The sequence below is a fragment of the Onychomys torridus genome, chromosome 20, assembly GCF_903995425.1.
Source record: "Onychomys torridus chromosome 20, mOncTor1.1, whole genome shotgun sequence".
Taxonomy (NCBI): Eukaryota; Metazoa; Chordata; class Mammalia; order Rodentia; family Cricetidae; genus Onychomys; species Onychomys torridus.
This window is the reverse complement of record NC_050462.1, coordinates 11,433,213-11,454,689: the sequence shown is the minus strand read 5'-3', so window position 1 is coordinate 11,454,689 and position 21,477 is coordinate 11,433,213. Positions and strand designations below refer to the sequence as shown.

The window sequence follows — 21,477 nt, the reverse complement described above, 5'->3', positions numbered from 1 at the left end:
CACAAGTCAGCCCCGCCCTCCGCCTCGCCCCGCCTCCCGCCTCCGGGTTCCGCTAACCAGTCTGGGAAGGCAAGCTCGCGGGTGCGCGCAGGCTGCCGGGACGCGACGCGAGGGGCGGGGCCGAGCGTGCCACGTCCCGCCGGGCGCGCCCCCCGAGCCTCAGCCCCGCCCACACCGCGCATGCGAAGACGCTCTCCCGGCGTCGGGGAGGGCGGGAGTGGGAGGGGTGAGGAGGAGGAGGAGGGGCTTGCGGGCACGCGCCGGGCGGGGCGCGCGCGCGCGCGGCGGCCGGCCGTCGGCGAGCGGATCTGCGTGCGCGGGGGCGCGGGGGCGCGGGGGCGCGCGCCGTCCGGACTGGGCGGGCCCGGCGGTGTGTTTGAGCGCCCGGCGGGCCTGAGGCGGAGACCGGGAGGTGGCGAGCGGACAGGACCCTGGCTTTCTCCGCGCTTCAGAGGGTGCGAAGAGTCGGGGGTCGGCAGCGGGAGGTGTGTGCCGTCAGCGACCCGCGACGGTCCCGTCGGAGACGGTCGCGGCAGCGTGCCGAGCGGCGCCCGCTTCCCGCCCGGGCAGCTCCCGCCGGAGGGGAGAAGCGGCGGCCCGAGTGGCCGTGCTTTTGTGCCCCGGGTCGAGGTTAGCTCCGGTGAGGCCTGAGGCAACCTGTGGGGTCTGCCCGCCGGGGTGATCACCCCTCGCCGCCCCCGCCGCCGCTCACAAGTCCCGGGCATCCCCCTGCGCCCCGAGCGGCCGATACCCAGGTGAGGCACCTGAGGTATCAGGACCTGCCCGGGGCGCGGGGTCGCTGCTTGCCCGGGCTGCCCCAAGGCGATCGGTGACCAGCTTCCGACCCTCCCGGGGATCGGTGACCAGCTTCTGACCCTCCCGGGGATCGGTGATCAGCTTCTGACCCTCCCGGGGATCCGTGATCAGCTTCTGACCCCCGGGGCTGCTCTTCCCAGCACAACCCCGGTGCAAAGGCTTGGGTAAGTTTACCTCCTCCTCCTCCTCCCCTCCCCTCCTCTCCCCGCCCCCTCCAGACAGGTTCTTGCGAGTTCTGTCGTAGAACCCCGGGACTGAAGGTGAGGGGACGCGGGATATTTGATAACCATCCTGCGCCTGGATCAGGAAGAGAAGTTATCTAAGGAGGAAGTAGACCACTATTACTGTTCTCCTGGACAGACAGCCTTCAGTTTGTGTTGTGTCTCGAGACACTTGGACTTTCTTGATGTGGCCTCCAAGGGGTGTGGCCCTGGGAATTTTCCCATAGCAGTTCAGTTGGGGTAAACTTTGAAAGGAGTGTTTAAAATATTTGAGTTTTATAAGGCTCAAGGAAGTTGGGAATTAGTTGCCAAAGTGTGGTTTTTGCTTAACTGTTGGACATAACCTAATATCGTTTGTCAGAATGATTTCACAACTGTCAGTGGACACTAAACATGTTAACATTGAAAATGGTAGTCTTGTTTCTGAATTCTTTTTTTTTCTCTTTGATTGCTTCAGTCAATTTCATCCCATTCCTAGGCATTCTGTGAACCTTGAAAAGCACAAACAGATGCTTTTTCTTTTTGCAAGTGCTACATTTGATGACTTTTCAAAAAAAACGTGTTTTTTTTTTGTTTTTTTTTAAGTTGAATGATAACCCTCTTCCGAGCTCTGTAAATTACTCCGTGCCTATCTCTGGTTTTGCATGTAGGACAGTCACATTGTGGTTACCTCTCTTTCTGTTTTTCTAGACTGTAAATTCCTTCTGGGGTATGAGTTAATCTTTTCTAGTCTCAAGAAGGGCTCAGTATCTTTTGAAAGAGATTTGAGATTATGCAGCACTAGTGGGAGATGTTTACCCACCATGCAAAATAAAGCAGTGGGTTCAATCCCCAGCATCATACACACACACACACACACACACACACACACACACACACACACACACCATGCACTGAAGGAATGATTAAGCCTATTTAAGACATTCACACTTTAATACATTGGATGGAGTTCTGTTTATGTGTTTAGAACTTGCAAACATTCAGAACTGGGCTTTATACCCTTAATAATTTTCATTATATTTTAGGGAAGTTGTTAGGAAATAAAAATATCTTTCTGTAAAGAATATTATTCCTTGTTACTATAGTCTGAGAAATGACGTCAGAGGGTATTTCCTGTGGCTCTGTGAGGATGTGCTTACTAATGAAGATCTGCGGTTGATATCTACTTTGAGAACGAAGGTCAGCAATGCCACTCGGTTGTAGGTTGGCTAAAGGAAACAAGTTTTGAAGCATTAGGAATTAGGTATGGTAACTTTTACAGAACTTAAGAAAAGGAAGATTTTTTATTGTAAAAAAAGGCCAATGTCTATTGAAAAAAAAGACACTATAAAATTACAAAAGAAGAAAACCCAAATCTTGCTACGCAGTCTTCCAAACCCTTTGATGAACAAACTTTTAAGCATCTTCTTATACGTTTTTGAGCTACAACACATTTTGTGTTATTTGGGGTTTTATTTCTCTTTTTTTTTTTTTAAATCAGCAGTGTCAGAAACATCTTTTCTTGTCAGTATATATGCTGCATAGAGATATGTGCCTCTGAGTTTGAGGCCAGCCTGGGCTACAGAGCTAGTTTCTGGATAACCAAGGCTACACCGGACAAACCTTATCTCCAGCCCCCACCCTCCCATTCTTGTTTTCTTTACTCATATCTTGATCACATATCATGTTTCTTGTCATGACAGAGATCTTGACACTTTGCCTGTAGCTCATGCTTGACAGTGAGGAGAGAAAAAGGACTGAGGGACAATGGATGCAAAGGCCCGGAACTGTTTGCTTCAACATAGAGAAGCTCTGGAAAAGGACATCAAGACATCCTACATCATGGATCACATGATCAGTGACAGCGTCTTAACAATAGTCGAGGAGGAAAAGGTGAAAAGCCAGGTAAAGCCTGCCAAGGCATCCTGTGCTTCTTTAGAGTCTCCAGTCCACTGTAGCCTGCACTGCTCTCCTAGTCTGTGCTGCAGACCTGTTCACTGCTGTGCTCTTATGCTATTGAATTTTTCAGACCACTCAATATCAGCGAGCAGCTGCTTTAATTACGATGATACTTAATAAAGATAATGGTGCCTACATTTCATTCTACAACGCTCTGCTGCATGAGGGATATAAAGACCTTGCTGCCCTTCTTCACAGTGGCCTTCCTCTGGTGTTTTCTTCCAGTGGCAAAGACACCGATGGCGGAATTACTTCATTCGGTTTGTATTCCTGATATCTTGCGTCATGGCTGTATTGCTTGTAGGTTTGATTATAGTTAAACTGCTGCAAAGTATATTTCAGGTCGTGGAAGGATGCATTTGCAAAATTTTTTTTTTTTTTTTTCCCCCAAGACAGGGTTTCTCTGTGTAGTTTGGCGCCTTTCCTGGATCTCGCTCTGTAGACCAGGCTGGCCTCGAACTCACAGAGATCCACCTGCCTCTGCCTCCCGAGTGCTGGGATTAAAGACGTGCCACTGCCGCCCGGTGTGCAAAATATTTTAAGTTCAAATCTAAATATTTATTTGTGTCCATGTTAATACATTTTTTTCTTGTCCAGTGAACTGTTTACTACCAAGGTAGTAGCATATGTACTCTAAATTTTAGAGCTAATAAGAGCATGTGTAGGGCCTTAATTGTTTTCTTTATTTGTGTGTTTATTTTTATAGGACAGGAAAAGAATTTTTAGAAATTTACATTCTATTTTTTTTTTTTTTAAACTTTCATCTTACGTGTCTGCGTGTTTTACCTGCATGTATGCTTGGTGTCCTCAGAAGCCACAAGAAGGCACTGGATTTTCTAGAACTAGAGTTACAGATGGTTATGAGAGGCCATGTGGGTCCTGGGAATGGAACCCAGGTCCTCTAGAAGAGCAGCCAGTGCTCTTAACCACTGAGCCATTTTTCTAGCCCAGAAGTCTATGTTTTTGAAAGGAACTCATAAACATTGTTCGCTGTACGTTCTTCCCAGTCTTAAAAAGTATTTCTTTTTGACACATTGACTTACAGTGTGTGCTATGGTGTACATACAGAGGTCAGGGGACAGCTTGCAGGAGTGGAACTCGGGTCATCAGACCTGGCAGAACTCTTGTTGCTCTCAGCCCTTTCCTGCTTTGTGGTGCTTAGGATCAAACCACAACCTTGACCTTGCACGTACTAAGTAAACTCAGCCACTGAACTATACCCTTGGTCCTTCCCATTATTCAACATAGACAAAAGAGGGTAGAGGGTCAGGGAATAGTAGTGTGTATAAGGCAGGAATAGATGGAGACTCCTGTTGTGTGTTGTGGTCTTGCAGAATATATGCTTACTCTTGCTCTTTGTATTATGAGACATGGGAAGGGTGAGGTTCATATTCTAGTCATATTTTGATATTTGTCTTGCCGATTTTGAGGTTAAGCATCAGCCTTTCTTATCTGGCCTTTATGGGAGGGTTACTTAAAAGTAGTAATTACTCAAAAAAACTTCAGGGTTTTGTTCATTCATACTTGTTTTGGATTTCAGTAAGGACTGTGCTGTGTGAAGGTGGAGTACCACAGAGGCCAGTTGTTTTTGTTACCAGAAAGAAGCTGGTAAATGCGATTCAGCAGAAGCTCTGGAAATTGAATGGTGATCCAGGGTGGGTCAGCATATATGGAATGGCAGGCTGTGGGAAGTCTGTATTAGCTGCCGAAGCTGTTCGAGATCATTCCCTCTTAGAAGGTAAGTATGATCAGTTATTGTTTCTTTTAGGCATTCCTGTTACTGCTGGTAATAAACTACCACAAATTAACATACATTTCTTATCTATGGTTCTGCCCCCTCTTCCTCTTTTGTTTTTGTTTTTGTTTTTGTTTTTGTTTTTTTTGAGACAGGGTTTCTCTCTGTAGCTTTGGAGCCTGTCCTGGACTAGCTTTGTAGACCAGGCTAGCCTCGAACTCACAGAGATCCACCCACCTCTGCCTCCTGAGTGCTGGGATTACAGGCGTGCATCACCACTGCTCGGCTTTCTTCTTTCTTTTAAACTAGTGTTAAGAGTGAATTCCTTTTGGAAGCACTTGGGAACATTTCTGTCCTTGAATTTTCTACCTCCAAAAGGGAGCCTACATTTCCTTACCTCATAGTCCCATCCTCAAACACAGCAGTGCATAATATCGGATCTTCTTTTTGCCTGCCTCTCTCTTCAATATTGATTCCTTCTGTCCTCCATTTCCTTTTCTGTGTGTTTTTGAGGGTGAGTCACAGGTGCTGGGGGTCAAACCCTGGGCCCCTCACATGCTACCACTAAATTACATCCCTTGTTCCTCTTCCTCACATTTCTTCTTTTTTTTTCTTATGAGACGGTTTCTTTGTGTAGTCCTGGCTGTCCTGGAACTTGCAGAGGGATCCACCACCTGCCTCTGCCTCTCTCATTCTGGGATTAAAGGTGTGTGCCACCACAGCCCAGCTATTTTGCTTGTTTGTTTGTTTGTTTGTTTTTGAGATAAGGTCTCTACAGAGCTGTGGACATCCTGGAACTTGCTGTGTAGACTAGGCTAGTCTTGAACTGAAGAGATCCATCTTCCTCCTGAGTGCTGGGATTAAAGGCATGTGCCACCACTGCCTGGCCACATTGTTTTCTGACTTTCTTGCTCCCCTCTTTATGAGAGCCCTGTGATTACACTGGGTTTACTGTATAATCCAGAATAATCTCACCCCCAAATCCTTAATTATCAGAATTACTAAGTCCCTTTTACCAAGCACAGTAAAAGATTTACTATTTTGTGGACATCTTCAGGGGACCATCATTCTGCCCAAGGGACATGTGAACTCGGGAATTGTTCCTGCCTTATCTGTCACAGTGTAGCTTGCTTGTCTCTCATAGGTGTCAGATGATACAGTGTCACTCGGAGGAGCTAGTTCTCTAGCATTGCAATGGTTTGGGTCTGAAAGGCTGGCCTTTCAGGGTGGAATATAATTAACACCTTTTATTCTGGCATGCAATGCTGTAGAGAAGGAGTGTCTTAAGAAACTCATTTCTATCAATGACTCCCTGGTGAGTGGTTTTTACATGTATTTGGTAGCCTGTATTAGGTTAAACAGTTAATTCCATTTATTTATTTAAAAAAATAAATAAGTTATGTTATTTATTTTTGTGTGCAAAAACATACGGGTGTGTGCCACAACATGTATTTGGAGGCTTGAGGATATTGTGTGGGAATTGGTTCTCTCCATCTGGGTTCCCAGGATCAAGCCTAAGTCCCCAGGTTTGGCCGCAAGCACCTTTACCTTCTGATATCTCTCACCAGTTCTTCTGTTTCTATAATTGTCTTTCCCCTTCTTCTTTTCATGAATTGTCCTAGTCAGGGTAAACTGCTGTAATGAAACACCATGAACCCCAGTGAATCCCAAAAGCAACTTGGGGAGGAAAGGAGTATTTGGCTTACACTTACTGTTCATCACTGAAGGAAGTCAGGACAAGAACTCAAACAGGGCAGGAACCTAGAGGCAGGAGCTGATGCAGAGCCATGGAGGGGTGCTGTTTACTGGCTTGCTCATTGTGGCTTGCTCAGCCTGCTTTCTTATAGAACTCAGGACCACCAGCCCAGAATGGCACCACCCACAATGGGCTGGGCCCTCCCCCATCTGTCACTAATTAAGAAAATGTTCTATAGGTTGGCCTACAGCCCCGTCTTGTGTGTGTGTGTGGGGGTGTTTCTTAATTGAAGTTCCTCCTCTTGGATGACTTTAGCTTGTGTCAAATTGGCATAAAACTATCCAGTACATGTGTATATTTGTACAGCATGTATATATGTATGTATGTGTGGATACATAATGCATGTGTATCCATGTGAGTGTGTATGTGAAAGCGAGAGATGGACATTGGTTTTTTCTTTGATCATTTTCTACTTTATATGTTGAGGCAGGGTCTCTCTCTGACTTAAATCCAGAGCTTATGGTTAACTGGGTATAAACAGCCACCTTGCTCTAGGGATCCTGTCTCTCTGCCTGCAGAATGCTGGGATTATAAGTGAGCCACTCTGACCACCTGGTATTTACTTGGGTGCTGGGATCTGAATTCAGATCCTCATGCTTGTAGCAAGTGCTTTTACCCCCGAGCCCTGTCCTCAGTCCCTTTTTTCTGTGATTACTTCTATTAGCTTTGTATCTTTTCTTTCTTTTCTTTTGGGAGATGGGATGGGGTGGGGTGGAGAGGGAGAGACTGATCTCATGTACCTAGACTAGTCTTTAATTCTCTAAATTTCTGATCCCTGTGTGATTTTCCCTTCTAAGTGTTGACGTTACTGGCATACAGTGTTGTGAGGAATTGAGCCCAGAGCTTCAGGCCTGCTAGTCAACACTCTACCAACTGAGCTACATTCCCCAGCTGTAATTATCTTTAAAAATAAAAATCCTGGTGCTGGAGAGATGGCTATTGGTCTTTCAGAGAACCTGAGTTTAGTTCCCAGCACCCATGTCAGGTGACTCACAGGAAATCTGATGCCCACTTCTGTTTTCCTTGGCACTGCGTTCACATCCACAAATCTACATTCAGGCATTCACATATGCACATAATAATTAAAAATAAAAATTAGCTCACCTGCCTTGTGTAATTCCCAAGAAGGAAACCTTACAATTGACTACCACCAGTGGAGTGTTTTTTTTTTTTTTTTAATTTTATTTTATGTTCATTGGTAGTATTCTGCCTGCATGTCTATGTGGGGGAGTTAGATCCCCTGGACCAAGAGTTACAGACAGGTGTGAGCTGCCCCGTGGGTGCTGGGAATTGAACCTGGGTCTTCTGGAAGAGTAGTCAGTGCTCTTACCCGCTGAGCCATCTCTCCAGCCTCAGTGGAGTATTTTTAAGAGTGGCTTTAAAGCTCCATATATCATCTGGTGACTGATTTTCCTTTCCTCAGGTATTCATGCATATCGTAAATATCTGAGCACCTACTGTGTGATTGACAGTTTTGGGAATGGGAGATCAAAAAAAGAAGGGTATGCTTTGAGGGATTCATTCGTAGTCTAGTAGGGGAACAGACATATATTATTAAACTGTATATTATATATATTATAAATTAAATTATATAAATTACTGTATATGTGAAAAATGGAATGGTAGAAGAAAAAAGTACAGAATATGTGATGGCTGTTCTTGGTTATCACCTTGACTACATCTGAAATTAACTAAAACCCAAGCAGCTGGGCACACCAGCTAATCAAATCATTGGAAGGGGGAAGAACCACTTTTCATTCAGGATTTTTGAGATGGGAAGATACACTTTTGATCCAGATCTTTTGAGGTGGAGAGATCCACTTTTAATGTGGGCCACAGCTTCTGCTGGCAGCCTATATAAAGGTCGTGGAAGAAGGAAGCTCGCTCTCTTTGCCCGTTTGCCTTACTCTCACTGGCAAGTCCATTCCTTCCCTGGCATTAGAGCCTGCTTCTTTGGGATTCTGGTGTATTCTGAACATCCAGCTTTGTGAACTGAACAGCTACTGGACTCTTGGCCTTTCTGTTGGTAGACAGCCATTGTTGGGCTAGCTGGACCACAGCTTGTAAGAAGCCATTCTACTAAATCCTGTCTGCCTGCCTGCCTGCCTATCTTCTCTCTCTCTCTCTCTCTCCCTCTCTCTCTCTATATCTATCTATCTATCTATCTATCTATCTATCTATCTATCTATCTATCTATCTATCTAGATTCATTCTATGCGTTCTGTTCCTCTAAGAGCCCTAACTAACACAGGGTACAAAGTTAGAAGGAAGGAACACTCTCTTTCTAGAGGAAGGGGATGGATAGTGCGTTTCCTGAATGAGATGGCATTTAGTTGAATTTCAGAGACAGAGTAGAAGTTGGCTAGGCAGACCAGGGCTGGAAGAGTCGGGAAGCAGGAAGGGGAAGGGCGGCGAGTGGATAAGGCAGAGACACACTGGACAGATGAGGGGCTCAGCTTTGCTTGGCAGGATTCTCATGATATTCATCAGGAATAAATGTAACACTACCCCAGTGTTGACTTTCCTAAAAATACTTATTATTGTGTGTGTACACCTGTGGGGTGTGTGTGTGTGTGTGTGTGTGTGTACATGCCATAGCACTTCTGTGGAGGACAGCGGTTGGTTCTCTCTTTGCATCATGTAGGTACTGGGAATCCAGACTCAGGCCATCAGGTTTGGCTGTAAATGCCTGTATGTCTCACTAGCACCTTCATTTTTTAGTGAACCCTATTTGTTTAACACTTGTAGGAAATCCAGATACAGTTCTGACTTCTAGAGGTCATTTAGAAATACAAGTCTTAATCAGTGATCAGTTTAAATGACAAATTAAATGGATGACTTAATAGGCCTGTAAGAGATTGGGAAGATAGAGTCTAGGGAACATCTTTGTGCACAAGGATTTAGTTTCTGACTTCTTAGCCCTTTTTAGCACTATTGATGGCAGTTTTGACAGGATGCCCAGTCCTTAGTGTTTAGTTCCTTTCTTTTCTTTTTCTGTCGTAAAAGAAGTTTCTTGGGACTTATTAGCTCTTTGAAAGTCTCCAGAGCCTCAGAATGTTTTTTTTTGTTTAAAGATTTATTTATTTATTATGTATACAGAAGAGGGCACCAGATCTCATTACAGATGGTTGTGAGCCACCATGTGGGTGCTGGGAATTGAACTCAGGACCTCTGGAAGAGCAGTTGGTGCTCTTAACCTCTGAGCCATCTTTCTAGCCCCAGAATAGTTTTTTTGTTTGTTTTTTTTTGAACCGAGGATCGAACCCAGGGCCTTGTGCTTGCTAGGCAAACGCTCTACCACTGAACTAAATCCCCAACCCTCAGAATAGTTTTTAAAACCTCGCTGGCTGCCTGGAAGTGGTGTTGCATGCCATTAATTCCAGCACATGGGAGTTTGAAATAGGTAGATCTCTGCATTCAAGGTCAACCTGATCTTCATAGTGAGTTCCTGGATAGCCAAGGCTGTACAGTGAGCCTGTCTGAAACAAACCCCTAAGCAAACTACTGCAAAATTGGTCATGAGAGGTATTTCAGGATAGAATGGGCTTAAGTTCTTTTAGTGTTAAGAAATAAGTTTTCATTTCAGTTTCATGATAGACTTTCTTTAGAATATATAAAGAGTACCTCATTTAAGTTGCTCTATATTATGACGAACTTTTAATTTTAGGGATTAAAAGTGAATAAAAACTTAGAGGGTTGATGGCTCAGGAACATGTGTGTGTGTGTGTGTGTGTGTGTGTGTGTGTGTGTGTGTGTGTACGTACACGTGTGCTTGTGGAAGCCAGAGGTCAGCATAAGGTGTTTTCCTCAATTGTTCTCTACTTTATATTTGAGACAGGGTGTCTCCCTGAACCTAGAGCTCAGTGACTGAGCTAGGCTAGCTGGGCAGCCAGTCATAGGGATCTGCCTTTCTCCACAGATTTTAAGCATGCCCTATTTTGTTCTCCTGCATCTGGCTTTTTACATTGGTGTTAGTGATTAAATTCAGGTCCCCTGCTCAATACTTACGCTAGCACTGACTGACAGAGCCACCTCCCCAGTCCTTAAGCACTTTACTCTGAGAAAAGCCCAGATACACTAGTAAATCTTCCATACATGTGAAGTTAATTCATATTCCTCCTATACTTTTGGGTTTTCACTGCCTATCTATACATTTTTAAATAAACCAGATTTCTTTTGAAAGTTTAATTCTCTCTCTCTCTCTCTCTCTCTCTCTCTCTCACACACACACACACACACACACACACACACACACTCACACAGAACATGTCGACATATCTTTAAAACAATTACAGTACTCTGTGTGTGTATTTCTGTATGTGCACATGTGCAGATGTATGGGTGCCATGGCTACCACTTCTCTCCTTCCATGTGGATTTCAGTGGTTGAACTGAGGTTGTCAGGTTTGCTTTGAACTCACTCAGCCATCTTGCCAGCCCTATGTTGTGTCTTTAAAGCATGGGAGCTTTTTTTATAGGCTGCCTACTTACTTGTTTCTGTCCTTTCCAAGATTTTCTTGATGTTATTAGATTATTAATTGCTACCAGGGAAAACCTCATGTGAAAACAGAATGAGACCTTTTCCCTCCTCTGAATAAAGGCAGTTTTTCTTTGAATAAATTTCTCTGAATGAATTACAAGTACAAACTTCATTCAAGGCTAAATTGCTCCCTCTTGTGCCCATAGTTATGATGTTTAGAATCTTCCTAAAATGCAGACATAACAGTTCATTGTTTAACTAAATACTGTATTGTAATGGTAGATTTGTAGATTAGTTTATCACTTAATGTATTTGTCTACCTTTTTGTTTTTGAAATCAATGTGTTTGTTTTGTTTTTTTCTTGCATATGCTTGTAATACCCACTGCAGTTTTAAATAACGTAGGAAGATGGTAGTTAAATGTGGTAATTTTACATTTAGGACAGGAAGGCTTTACCCTAGGAACATGGTACTTAAAAGTGGAGGAGTTTATCAGCTAGCTCCATTAAGATACTCCACTGTGTTTTAATCCTGGGATAATTTTTTTTTTTTTTTTTTTGAGCTGAGGATCGAACCCAGGGCCTTGTGCTTGCTTGCTAGGCAAGTGCTCTACCACTGAGCTAAATCCCCAACCCTGGGATAATTTCTTTAAAAAGTGGAAAGCACATTCTTTTAGATTTAAAAACTGAAGTATTATAAAAGTAGAATTTCTTAGTTAAAAAGAAGTGAAAATAAGCTAAATGTGGAGGTGTATTCAGGAGTGTGAGGCAAGAGAGTTGGGAGGTCGAGGCTGACCTAGTTCACAGACTGAGATGCCTTCTCAAAACCACCGATAAGATGGCTGCTGGACCAGCTAGCTCAGTGGGTAGAGTGCTTGGCCAGCATATGGAAAAGCTCTCTTCATTTGCCAGTCTCCTTAGTTCTAACTCTTGGGTAACGGCTTGGAGTGAATTTTTAAAAATATTTTCAGTGTGTTTCCAAATATACATAGCACAGCTATAGGACCTACGTTTCATCATAGCCTAGAATGTCTGGAAGTTTCTGAAAGTAAAGTGGTAGGATTTCTTGTCTACCTTCTAATACGCATAATCAAACCAGACTTTTTGTCTTTGTCTTTTTTCTTTAAAACCTATCCATCCCTTTTAGTTAGCACACAAAACAATGAGCTTCTTTTAAAAAGTTCTCCTCCTCCTCCTCCTTTTTTTTTTTTTTAAGACAGGGTTTTCCTGTGTGTAGCCCTGGCTGTCCTAGAACTCACTCTGTAGACCAGGCTGGCCTCGAACTCAGAGACAGTTGCCTCTGCCTCCTGAGTGCTGGGACACAGTATGTCCCACTGTGCCCGACAATTTTTAATAAGATTATTTATTAGTGTGTGCATGTCTTTCTGTCTGTCTGTGTGCGTGTGTGCTTGTGGTGCGCATGTGCACAGCCCACACATGGAGGTCTGAAGACAGCTTTGTGAGTCCGTCCTGTCCTTCCACCTGTCTGTGGGATCCAGGTTGTCAGGTTCGTGTGGCAGTCATGTTTACCTGCTGCACCATCGCTCCAGCTCAGAGCAATGAGCTTCACTGTGTATTTTCATACGTACGTGCCCTGATGCTGTTCTTGTTCTCACACTGCCTTTGCCCTCTCTGTCCTCTGCTCATCCTCTTGTTCTCCCCTTCCTCTCTTTAGATCTCTTCCCCTCTTAGTCCCTCTCTGTTCTACACACACACACACACACACACACACACACACACACACACACACACACACAAATTGAAGGAAATGAAAAATTATTTCACTTATTTGTGTGTGTGTGTGTATATATGTGTGTGTGTGTGTGTGTGTGTGAGAGAGAGAGAGAGAGAGAGAGAGAGAGACAGAGAGAGAGAGACAGACAGACAGACAGAGAGACAGAGACAGACAGAGAGAGAGAGAGCACGCGCGCGCCTGTGGAGCTCAGAGGACAATTTGTAGAAGTTTATTCTCTTTCTACCTTGTGGCACTCCAGGATTGAACTCAGGTCATCGGATTTGTGGCATGTGTCTTTACCACTGAACCATGTCATCACTCCTATACATTTAAGTCTACTTTTTGTATGTGAGAGGAAAATGTAGTGTTTTTCTTCCTCATTTTTGTTTATTTTGCTTTATACTTTGGTCTCCAGTTTCTTTTATTTTCCTGTAATAACAATGTAATTATCCCATTGGCACGTATACCACATTTTATATACGCATTTGTGTGTTAATGGATCTCTGGGCTGGTTCCATATCTTGACTGTTGTGAGTAGTGCAGCAGCAAGCATGGATGGATAAGTATCTCTGTGGTATGGTAACTTAGAATCCTTTAGGTTTACATCCAGGTGTGGTGTAGCTATTCCATATGGTGATACGGGGCAAAACTCCATATTTATTCCCACAATGGCAATGCCGGTTCACCTTCCTGCCTCTTGTACATCCTCCTCTGCATTAGGTGTTTCCCGAGTGCTGGGATTATGTCATAGGTATGAGCTACTGTTCCAACTAGGTTTTATTTATTTATTTTTTGGACAGAATCTTGCTGTGTGTATTGTGTACTGGCTTTGAGCTTGTCATCTGCCTGCCTCTGCCTCCTGAGTGCTGGGATTAAAGGTGTGCGCCACCACTGCCCAGCGAAAATGTATTGTTTAATTAACAATAATGATAACAGTAATAATAGTGATAGACATTTTTGTAAATGCTTACTAATTTAAAGCTTAATATTTTTAAGGTGCTTTCAGAAGCATAACACTGATAATCCTGCCTGATATTTATTTATTTACTCATATATTTAGTTTTTGAGACAAGGTTTCTCTGTGTAGTCCTGACTGTCCTGGATTTGCTCTGTAGGCCAAGCTGACCTTGAACTCACAGAAATCTTTCTGCCTCTGCCTCCTGAGTGCTGGGCATAAATGTGTATGTCACCATGCCTATGGCATTTTATATTTTAAATTTCTCTTAGCAGCTCTGCAGTAAATAGAGTAGTCTTCCTTCAGTATAGCACAGGAGCCTAGTGTGAAATGATGTGCTAGAAGGGCAGAGCCAGCAAGCAGAGGAGCACATTTGAGAATTCTGAGAGCCATAGTGGATGAACTGTGTGCTCACAGATGTTGTTTGTTCTCTTCTAGAAAATATTTATTCTTATTTTATGTGTGTGTAGCCTACATGTGTGTGTGTGTGCACCACATGTCTGTCCCTCAGAGGCCAAGAGGGAGTCACATCCCCTGGAAGTGGAGTTAAGGAAGGACATAAACCACCATGTAGGTGCTGGGAAGCATACGTGGCTCCTCTGCAGCTAGAGCTCTTAACCACTGAGCCATCTCTTTAGCCTTGGTGTCCTTTGTTCTTAACTGGATGGTTTTTCTCCACCTAGAAGGGTATTTCACCGTGTTTGAATGTAGTTTTGGTGTAGTACTGATAGGGAGGATCCTATTAGCATCCCAGAATAGGGATGAGGAGGTTGTAAACTGTCTTAGTCTACATGGGAAAATCCCTCACAACAAAGAAGAACTCAGCCCCATGTGTCAAGAGCACTGGCATTGAGAAATGATTCGTACAAGACAGTGATAGCTGGGAACAAAGATCATGAAAGGTCGCTTGGTAAGGCAAAAATACTTCCCTCATAGCCTCAGATACTGTCCTAACTGAAAATCTTCAGTTTCTCTTAGATTTCGGTTGTAGTTCAGCAGTAAACTCTTATCCAAATTTGTAGCTTGACTCCAGAGAAGGTAAAGATGTGAGATTGAAGCCTGGCATGCACTTGATACTTAACAGTAAAGCATTCAGAGAGGGCTCTTGTTCAGAGGCCTTACCTTTATACAGTTACTCTTTTTTCCTTATTAGGTTGTTTCCCAGGGGGTGTACACTGGGTTTCAGTTGGAAAACAAGACAAATCTGGACTTCTGATGAAACTGCAGAATCTTTGCACACGGTTGGATCAGGAAGAGAACTTCTCCCAGAGGCTTCCACTTAATATCGAGGAGGCAAAAGACCGGCTCCGTGTTCTGATGCTGCGCAAACACCCAAGGTACAGATGATCAAATGTGGGTAGTTTAGGAGACTTACTGACATCCTGAGAATACCGTGCCCTTTCCTGAGAACCACTGCTTCCCTGCTGTCTTCTAGTTTTAGAAAAGAAAGCGCCTACCACTTGGTCTAAACCGCTCGTTTTTGTGTCTTATTTATTGTATTGCCTCTTATGTGCCATTGTAGGGTTTTAAGAAATACAGTTTATAGTGGGTGAGTGGTCTTTGTTGGAAAATGCAAACTTCTTGGTTTGGATAAACTATTTCTACTGGATCAACACAGAACAAGAAAAAAATCTGAACAACTAATTAAAGACTGAGAAAGGAAAGAAGGAAGGATTTCTTATTTTTGTGTGGTTGGGGATTGAACCCAAGGCTTCATCCATGTTAGGCAAGTGTTCTACCACTGTGCTGTATCCCTAGCTAAAAGGATTTATTTTAAAGTTCATTTGTGTGTGTGTGTGTGTGTGTGTGTGTGTGTGTGTGTGTGTGTGTTAGAAGACAGCTTTGTTTCTAGCATGGATTATGGGAATTGAACTCCGGTCTAAGTCATCCCATGACTTAAGAACTGTGTGTGGTGTATGTATGTGTGTGCATATGCACCCGTGTGTGCACCTGAGGAGGTCAAAGGCAGATGTTGGGCATCTTCCTCTAGAGCTCCATGATACTGGGTCTCTTATAGAACCTGCAGCTTATAGTCGGTTTCGCTAGGCTAGTGTCTAGCAGATCCCAATGATCATATCCCTTCTGCTGCATCTCAGATGGTGGAACAATCTTACAAACCTCTTGTCTTAGACACCATGACCAAAGCAATTTATAGAAGAAGGAGTTTGTTTTGGGCTTACAGTTTGGCAGAGTAAATGTAGCTGAAGTTTTCCTGTGTCCACCTGGCTCCTGCAGCCCCTCAGACCCAAGTAAAGACACAGAGGCTTATATTACTTATAAACTGTATGGCTGTGGCAGGCTTCTTGCTATCTAGATCTTACATCTTAAATTAACCCATTTCTATAAATCTATACCTTGCCATGTGGCTCGTGGCTTACTGGTGTCTGTACATCTTACTTCTCATTGTGGTGACTGGCAGTGTCTCTTGACTCAGTCTTCCTATCCCCAAAATTCTCCTCTCTGCTTATCCGCCTATACTATACTTCCTGGATATCACAGCAAATAAAGGTATGGCAGCAGAAACAGCCAAGAATCAGCTATGAACCACCAACAGGAAGTAGAGGCACACGGATTTACAATTTGGAACCTCATAGGCAGTCTCCAGTGGCACATCACCTGTATAAGGCTACATACCTCCTAATACTTCTCAGACAATTCAGCTAACTGGGGACCACATATTCAAACATAAGAGCCTATGGGGACTCTTCTCATTCAAACCACCATACCCTTTGTTACAGAGGTACCCACAGATTTTGTCCAGATTTTGATTATAGCTGAAGAAATTGCATACTCATTACATTATTATGCCACATGGAACCAGAGTTAACGTAGCCTACCGGACTAGCACTGGGAGAGGCACAGATATCAACTTAGGGACACAAAACCATAAAAAAAGTATGGTGACGTGATGTCTCCTAAGGGTTATAACAGCTTTTTAGCACCAGACCTAGAAGAAAAGTAACTTGATGAATTTCTGAAAATGAGTGATTTTAAGGAAACTCAATGAGATATGAGAAAATACAGAGTAAAATTAAGAAATTAAGAAAATAGTACATTATCTGAATGAGAAATTTAGTATGATAGGAGATGATAGTATTGAACCCAGTGAAGTCAATTACATGATTAAAACTACAGTTGAGAATCTCAAACTGGATCAAGCAGAAGGAAGAATTTCTGAGCTCAGTCTTTGGAACAACTCATCTAGGTCCAGGTGTTGTGAGGTACACTTGTAACCTCAGGAGTTAGGAGGAAGGGGGAATGGGGGTCTGAGGATAGCGTAGCTACATAGTGAGACTGTCTCAAGAACAAGGACAGATGGAACACCATCAGGGTCTTTGGCCTAGTGGATGAGGGAGCTTGCTGCCCAGCTTGAGAACCTGAGTTTGATCCTAGATCTCACATGGTGGAAGGAGAAAACTGACTCCTGCAAGTTGTCCTCTGACTTTTATGTACATGCTGTGGTGTATGCATGTGATATACACATATACATAAGTAATAAAAATGATAAATTTTAAAAAGTGCTCAGTCAGGTAAACTAAACAAACAAACAAACAAATAATAAAAGGACAAAACAGATTGCAAAAAGGGACAAGAAGCTGGGTGTGGTGGTACATGCCTTTAATCCCAGCCCATGGGAGGCAAGTGGATCTCTGAGTTTGAGGCTATTCTGGTCTACAATAGCATGTTCCAGGCCAGCTTATCCCAAAACAGTGACCCCTACTCTGCAGTAAAAATCAAGAGAAAAGCATCACGTTTATATAAGGAAATCCCTCCTAGGTTAACAGCAGATGTCTCAGCAGAAATCCTTACAGGCTAAGGGAGAGTAGATGATAAAGTCTGAAAAGTAGTTTCCCAACAATTAAGAACACTGCCCAGAATGCTATTCTTCAGAAATGAAGGACAAATAAAGTCTATCCAAATGACTTTAGCACCATCATCTGACCCTACAGGACAGATTCTTTTTTTTTTTCCAGAGCTGAGGACCGAACCCAGGGCCTTGTGCTTGCTTGGCAAGCGCTCTACCACTGAGCATTCCCAACCCCAACAGACAGATTCTTTTTTTAAGTTTGGCTTTAGATTTCAACCATTTTAGTATCTTTGGGTATAATTATTGAAGTTATAAGCATTTGAAAGAGTTATGTTCACGAGTCCTCATGAGTAGCTCTTTGAAGGGAAGATAGTCTGCCACACCACCACCACCTCCACTACCACCACCTCTATCACCATGAAAAGAAACGAAGTACAAAACACAGTAGACGTCCATCACAGCTTCTACACCCAGTAACCAGAGAAAAGAAAGTACAAGAATAAACTTTGAAATTAGAAATTAGTAAAAATAAAAAACAGATGTGAAAGAATGAATAAAGGAGTGTTCAGGGAAAGTGGAAACAAGAAGCAAAATTAAAGAAGGCGAAAAAGGAATGTGAAGAGAAAGAGAAGTTAAAAATTCCATTACAAATAAAAATGTATAAATAAAATTAGGTAAAGGTAAGAGGAATAAAACATGATGAAGCATTAATCTAATTAATCTTTTCTTTGTTTTGTTTTGTTTTTCGAGACAGGGTTTCTCTGTGTAGCTTTGCGCCTCTCCTGGAACTCACTCTGTAGATCAGGCTGGCCTCGAACTCACAGAGATCCACCTGCCTCTGCCTCCCTAGTGCTGGGACTAAAGGCGTGTGCCAACACCGCCCGGCTTAATCTAATTAATCTTTATCAATAAAAAACTGGGAGTCAAATATTGGGGTAAGAATCTGCGGATCGGAGAACAGGGGCAACCACCAGTTGTTTTCCCCCTTTTCAGTTCCTCCATCCGAAAGGGCCGAGATCCTCTCTCAGCCCTGCCTTACCACTTCCTGCTCCTCTCTGTCTACAGTCCTCCAAACTTTATGGTCAACTAGTGCCTAGCTCTGCCCTCTGACTCCAAGTGAGCTTTATTTGTCAGAACACAGTCAAATGATCACACAAGAATATGAACTAATAGACTTTAAGGAATGAAACAACACTAGACTCTGGTTTTGAAAAATAATTAAGCTAGGGATTGGAGAAGCCCCTCTCTGGGTTCTCTAACCATGGCATCTGTCAGCTCTGGAGGTGGGTAGTGAGTCGTGGCTGTAGTCTGTTGTATTTTGCACAGTACAGTTTGGTGCTGTATGTAGGTTTGGGGAAAGGCCGACCATGGCTAAGTTTTCAGTGTGGAGACTGTTCACTTCAGAAGCTTCCCCTCTTGGAGCACAGACTGCCACTGTTTCCCCAGAAAGCTTTGCAGTCTTTGGCCTGGCAGGTCCCCATTTGCTCCAGAGGCCGGACTGGCAGACTTCCAAACCAAGCATACCTTCTGAGAGTGTTAAAAGTAGAAAAGCAAACAGCACTGGAGTAAGATGGGAAGGAACTGCATACCTGCCCCAGGTATCAGTGCTTCCTGAGCTGGCCCAGTAATAAGTGACTCAGGGCAAGGGAAGCTGTGGCATTCCGGCCATGTGGGAGACCTGAGCATAGAACTCGGCTAGCTGGCTTTTTCTTTCCTAGTACCCATAGTAACTCAGGCTCTAACAGTAGGCTCCTCTCAAGAGAGCACCTGGCTGTAAGCACTGAAAGTTATGAGGGTGATAGGATTCCTTTCTTCAGAGCTAGCCTGCTGTGTAGGAGGTGTTGCTGTTACACCAGATCCCTGCACCAGTTTTCAGCTGGGGTGGGTGGGTGGGTGCGGACTGGGGGCTTCTCTTGGGTCTGGGCTTTCCAGGCTTTTGTGCAGAGGACTCTCTGGCTCCCTTGTGGTATGTTTCCTCTCCTGCCTAGGAAGCTGTGTTGGAGTATAGACCGTTTCTTACTTTTTCTTTTACCTTTGTGTTAACCTACTGTTTTATTGTTGGTTTTTAATACTATTTTTATTGTTTTATGAGTGTTAGTATTTTGCCTGCAAATATGTATGTGTAACATATCTGTGCTTGGTGCCTGTGGAGGCTAGAAGAGGGCGTTGGGTCCCCTAGAACTGGAATTTCAGACTGTTGTTAGCTGCCCAGTGAGTTTGGGGAGACAAACCTGGCTCCACTGTAAGAGTGGCCGGTTCTTTTAACTGAAGAGCCTTTTTTAAAAGTCAAGTTTGTGTTGTGTCTGTATGTGCATGCATACTTTACTTACTTTGTACTGTCGCCAGCCTTGACTTCTGACTTAGTTATTATTCTGTTGCTGTGAAGAGACACCAGAACCACCGAAGCAGCTCTCATAAAGACAGGTTTAATTGGGGCTGACTTCAGTTTCAGGGTCAGTCCATTACCATCACGGCAGGGGGCAGACAGGCATGGTGCTGGAGAAGGAGCTGAGAGCTTACATCCTCATCCACAGGCAGCAGGCAGTGAACAAGACCAAAGTCCACTCCTAGTGACACACCTCCACCGACAAGGCCTCACCTCCCGATCCTGTAAACAGCCTGTGGGGGTCCTATTCAAACCACCACAGTTTCTCACACTTTTCCTTTCTTTTCCTCTTGGAACCACAGTTTCTCCTTTGCTACCCTGACTCTTCTCGATCATGGAGACACATGGAAGAAACTTCCAGTCTGCCACCTTGCTCTTGTCTTAGAATTTGTTTTTAAAAGAAGTGTAAAGTAAGAGTCATTAGTGATTTGTTTGTTTGTTTTGAGGCAGGGTTTTTCTGTAGCCTTGGATGACCTGGAACTCACTCTGTAGACCAGGCTGGCCTCGAACTCAGAGATCCACCTGCCTCTGCCTCCCGAGTGCTGGGATTGTAGGTGTGTGCCACCACCGCCCAGCATGATTTTATTTCCTTTTTTTATCTTAGGTCTCTGTTGATCCTGGATGATATTTGGGATCCTTGGGTGTTAAAAGCTTTCGACAACCAGTGTCGTATTCTTCTTACAACCAGAGATAAGAGTGTTACAGATTCAGTAATGGGTAAGGCTTTTAGTTTACTTTTTAATACTATTGCAAAGTTATTAAATTAAAAGGCATTGTTTCATTCAGTACATGTACATATGTGACATAACAAATTGCTGACATTGTGCTACAATTTTGCTTCAGGTCCTAAGTATGTTGTCTCTGTGGAGAGTGGCCTAGGGAAAGAGAAGGGACTTGAAATCTTGTCACTTTTTGTTAACATGAAGAAAGAAGATTTGCCAGCGGAGGCTCACAGTATTATAAAAGAATGCAAAGGTATGGCTGCTGACTGTGGGGGAGCTTGTGGGAATACGGACGCTCTCTTTGAAAAGTAAGCTGAGGAGTGTGCTAACTTAGCACACAAACACCCCAAACCTGTTTTGTGGCATTAATATTTGAGGTGCCTCTCATACCTCAAGTGAATACACTGGGCATTTATTCTGTAGAGTAACGTTGCTTGTAACCACCATATGTTAAAGAGTATGTTAATGAGAGAGATGAAGTTAAGACTTTTCCTATCAAACTGAAACATATTATGAACATCACTTAAACATTATTTTGCTTGGAATTTTATAAACTGAATGTTTCAGTTTGGTAAGTAAATGCTGTTGTCTGCCAACTTCCGGTTTTTATTTGTGAAGTAAAACTTTTACTTGTCCTGAGGACACAGAGGGAAACAAAACCACCATCTCAGACTTAGTTTCTCTTCCTGAACGTTGACAGCATAGATCCCTCTGACACCACATGTCCTAAAGTTAGTTCTTTTTTTTTTTTTTTGGTATTTTGAGACAGGGTTTCTCTGTGTAGCTTTGCTCCTTTCCTGGAACTCGCTTTGTAGACCAGTCTGGCCTCGAACTCAGAGATCCGCCTGCCTCTGCCTCCCGAGTGCTCCTTTTAGTTAATTCTTAACTGGTTGAAGGATCGGTTCCCACGACTACCTGTCCCACTTCC

The 21,477-nt window shown here is 43.6% G+C and overlaps 1 protein-coding gene across 1 annotated transcript in view; it reads left to right on the top strand.

Moving 5' to 3' along the window:
• The first annotated feature begins 345 nt into the window (after window positions 1-345).
• Apaf1 (apoptotic peptidase activating factor 1) overlaps window positions 346-21,477 on the top strand; it is a 78,618-nt gene continuing 57,486 nt past the window's right edge. Inside the window, exons 1-7 of the mRNA XM_036170143.1 lie at window positions 346-980; window positions 2,720-2,921; window positions 3,046-3,235; window positions 4,516-4,713; window positions 14,787-14,970; window positions 20,432-20,544; window positions 20,671-20,802. Coding sequence (XP_036026036.1) covers window positions 2,784-2,921; window positions 3,046-3,235; window positions 4,516-4,713; window positions 14,787-14,970; window positions 20,432-20,544; window positions 20,671-20,802 — 955 coding nt within the window. The 5' untranslated portion in view covers window positions 346-980; window positions 2,720-2,783. The remainder of the gene's footprint in view (window positions 981-2,719; window positions 2,922-3,045; window positions 3,236-4,515; window positions 4,714-14,786; window positions 14,971-20,431; window positions 20,545-20,670; window positions 20,803-21,477) is intronic.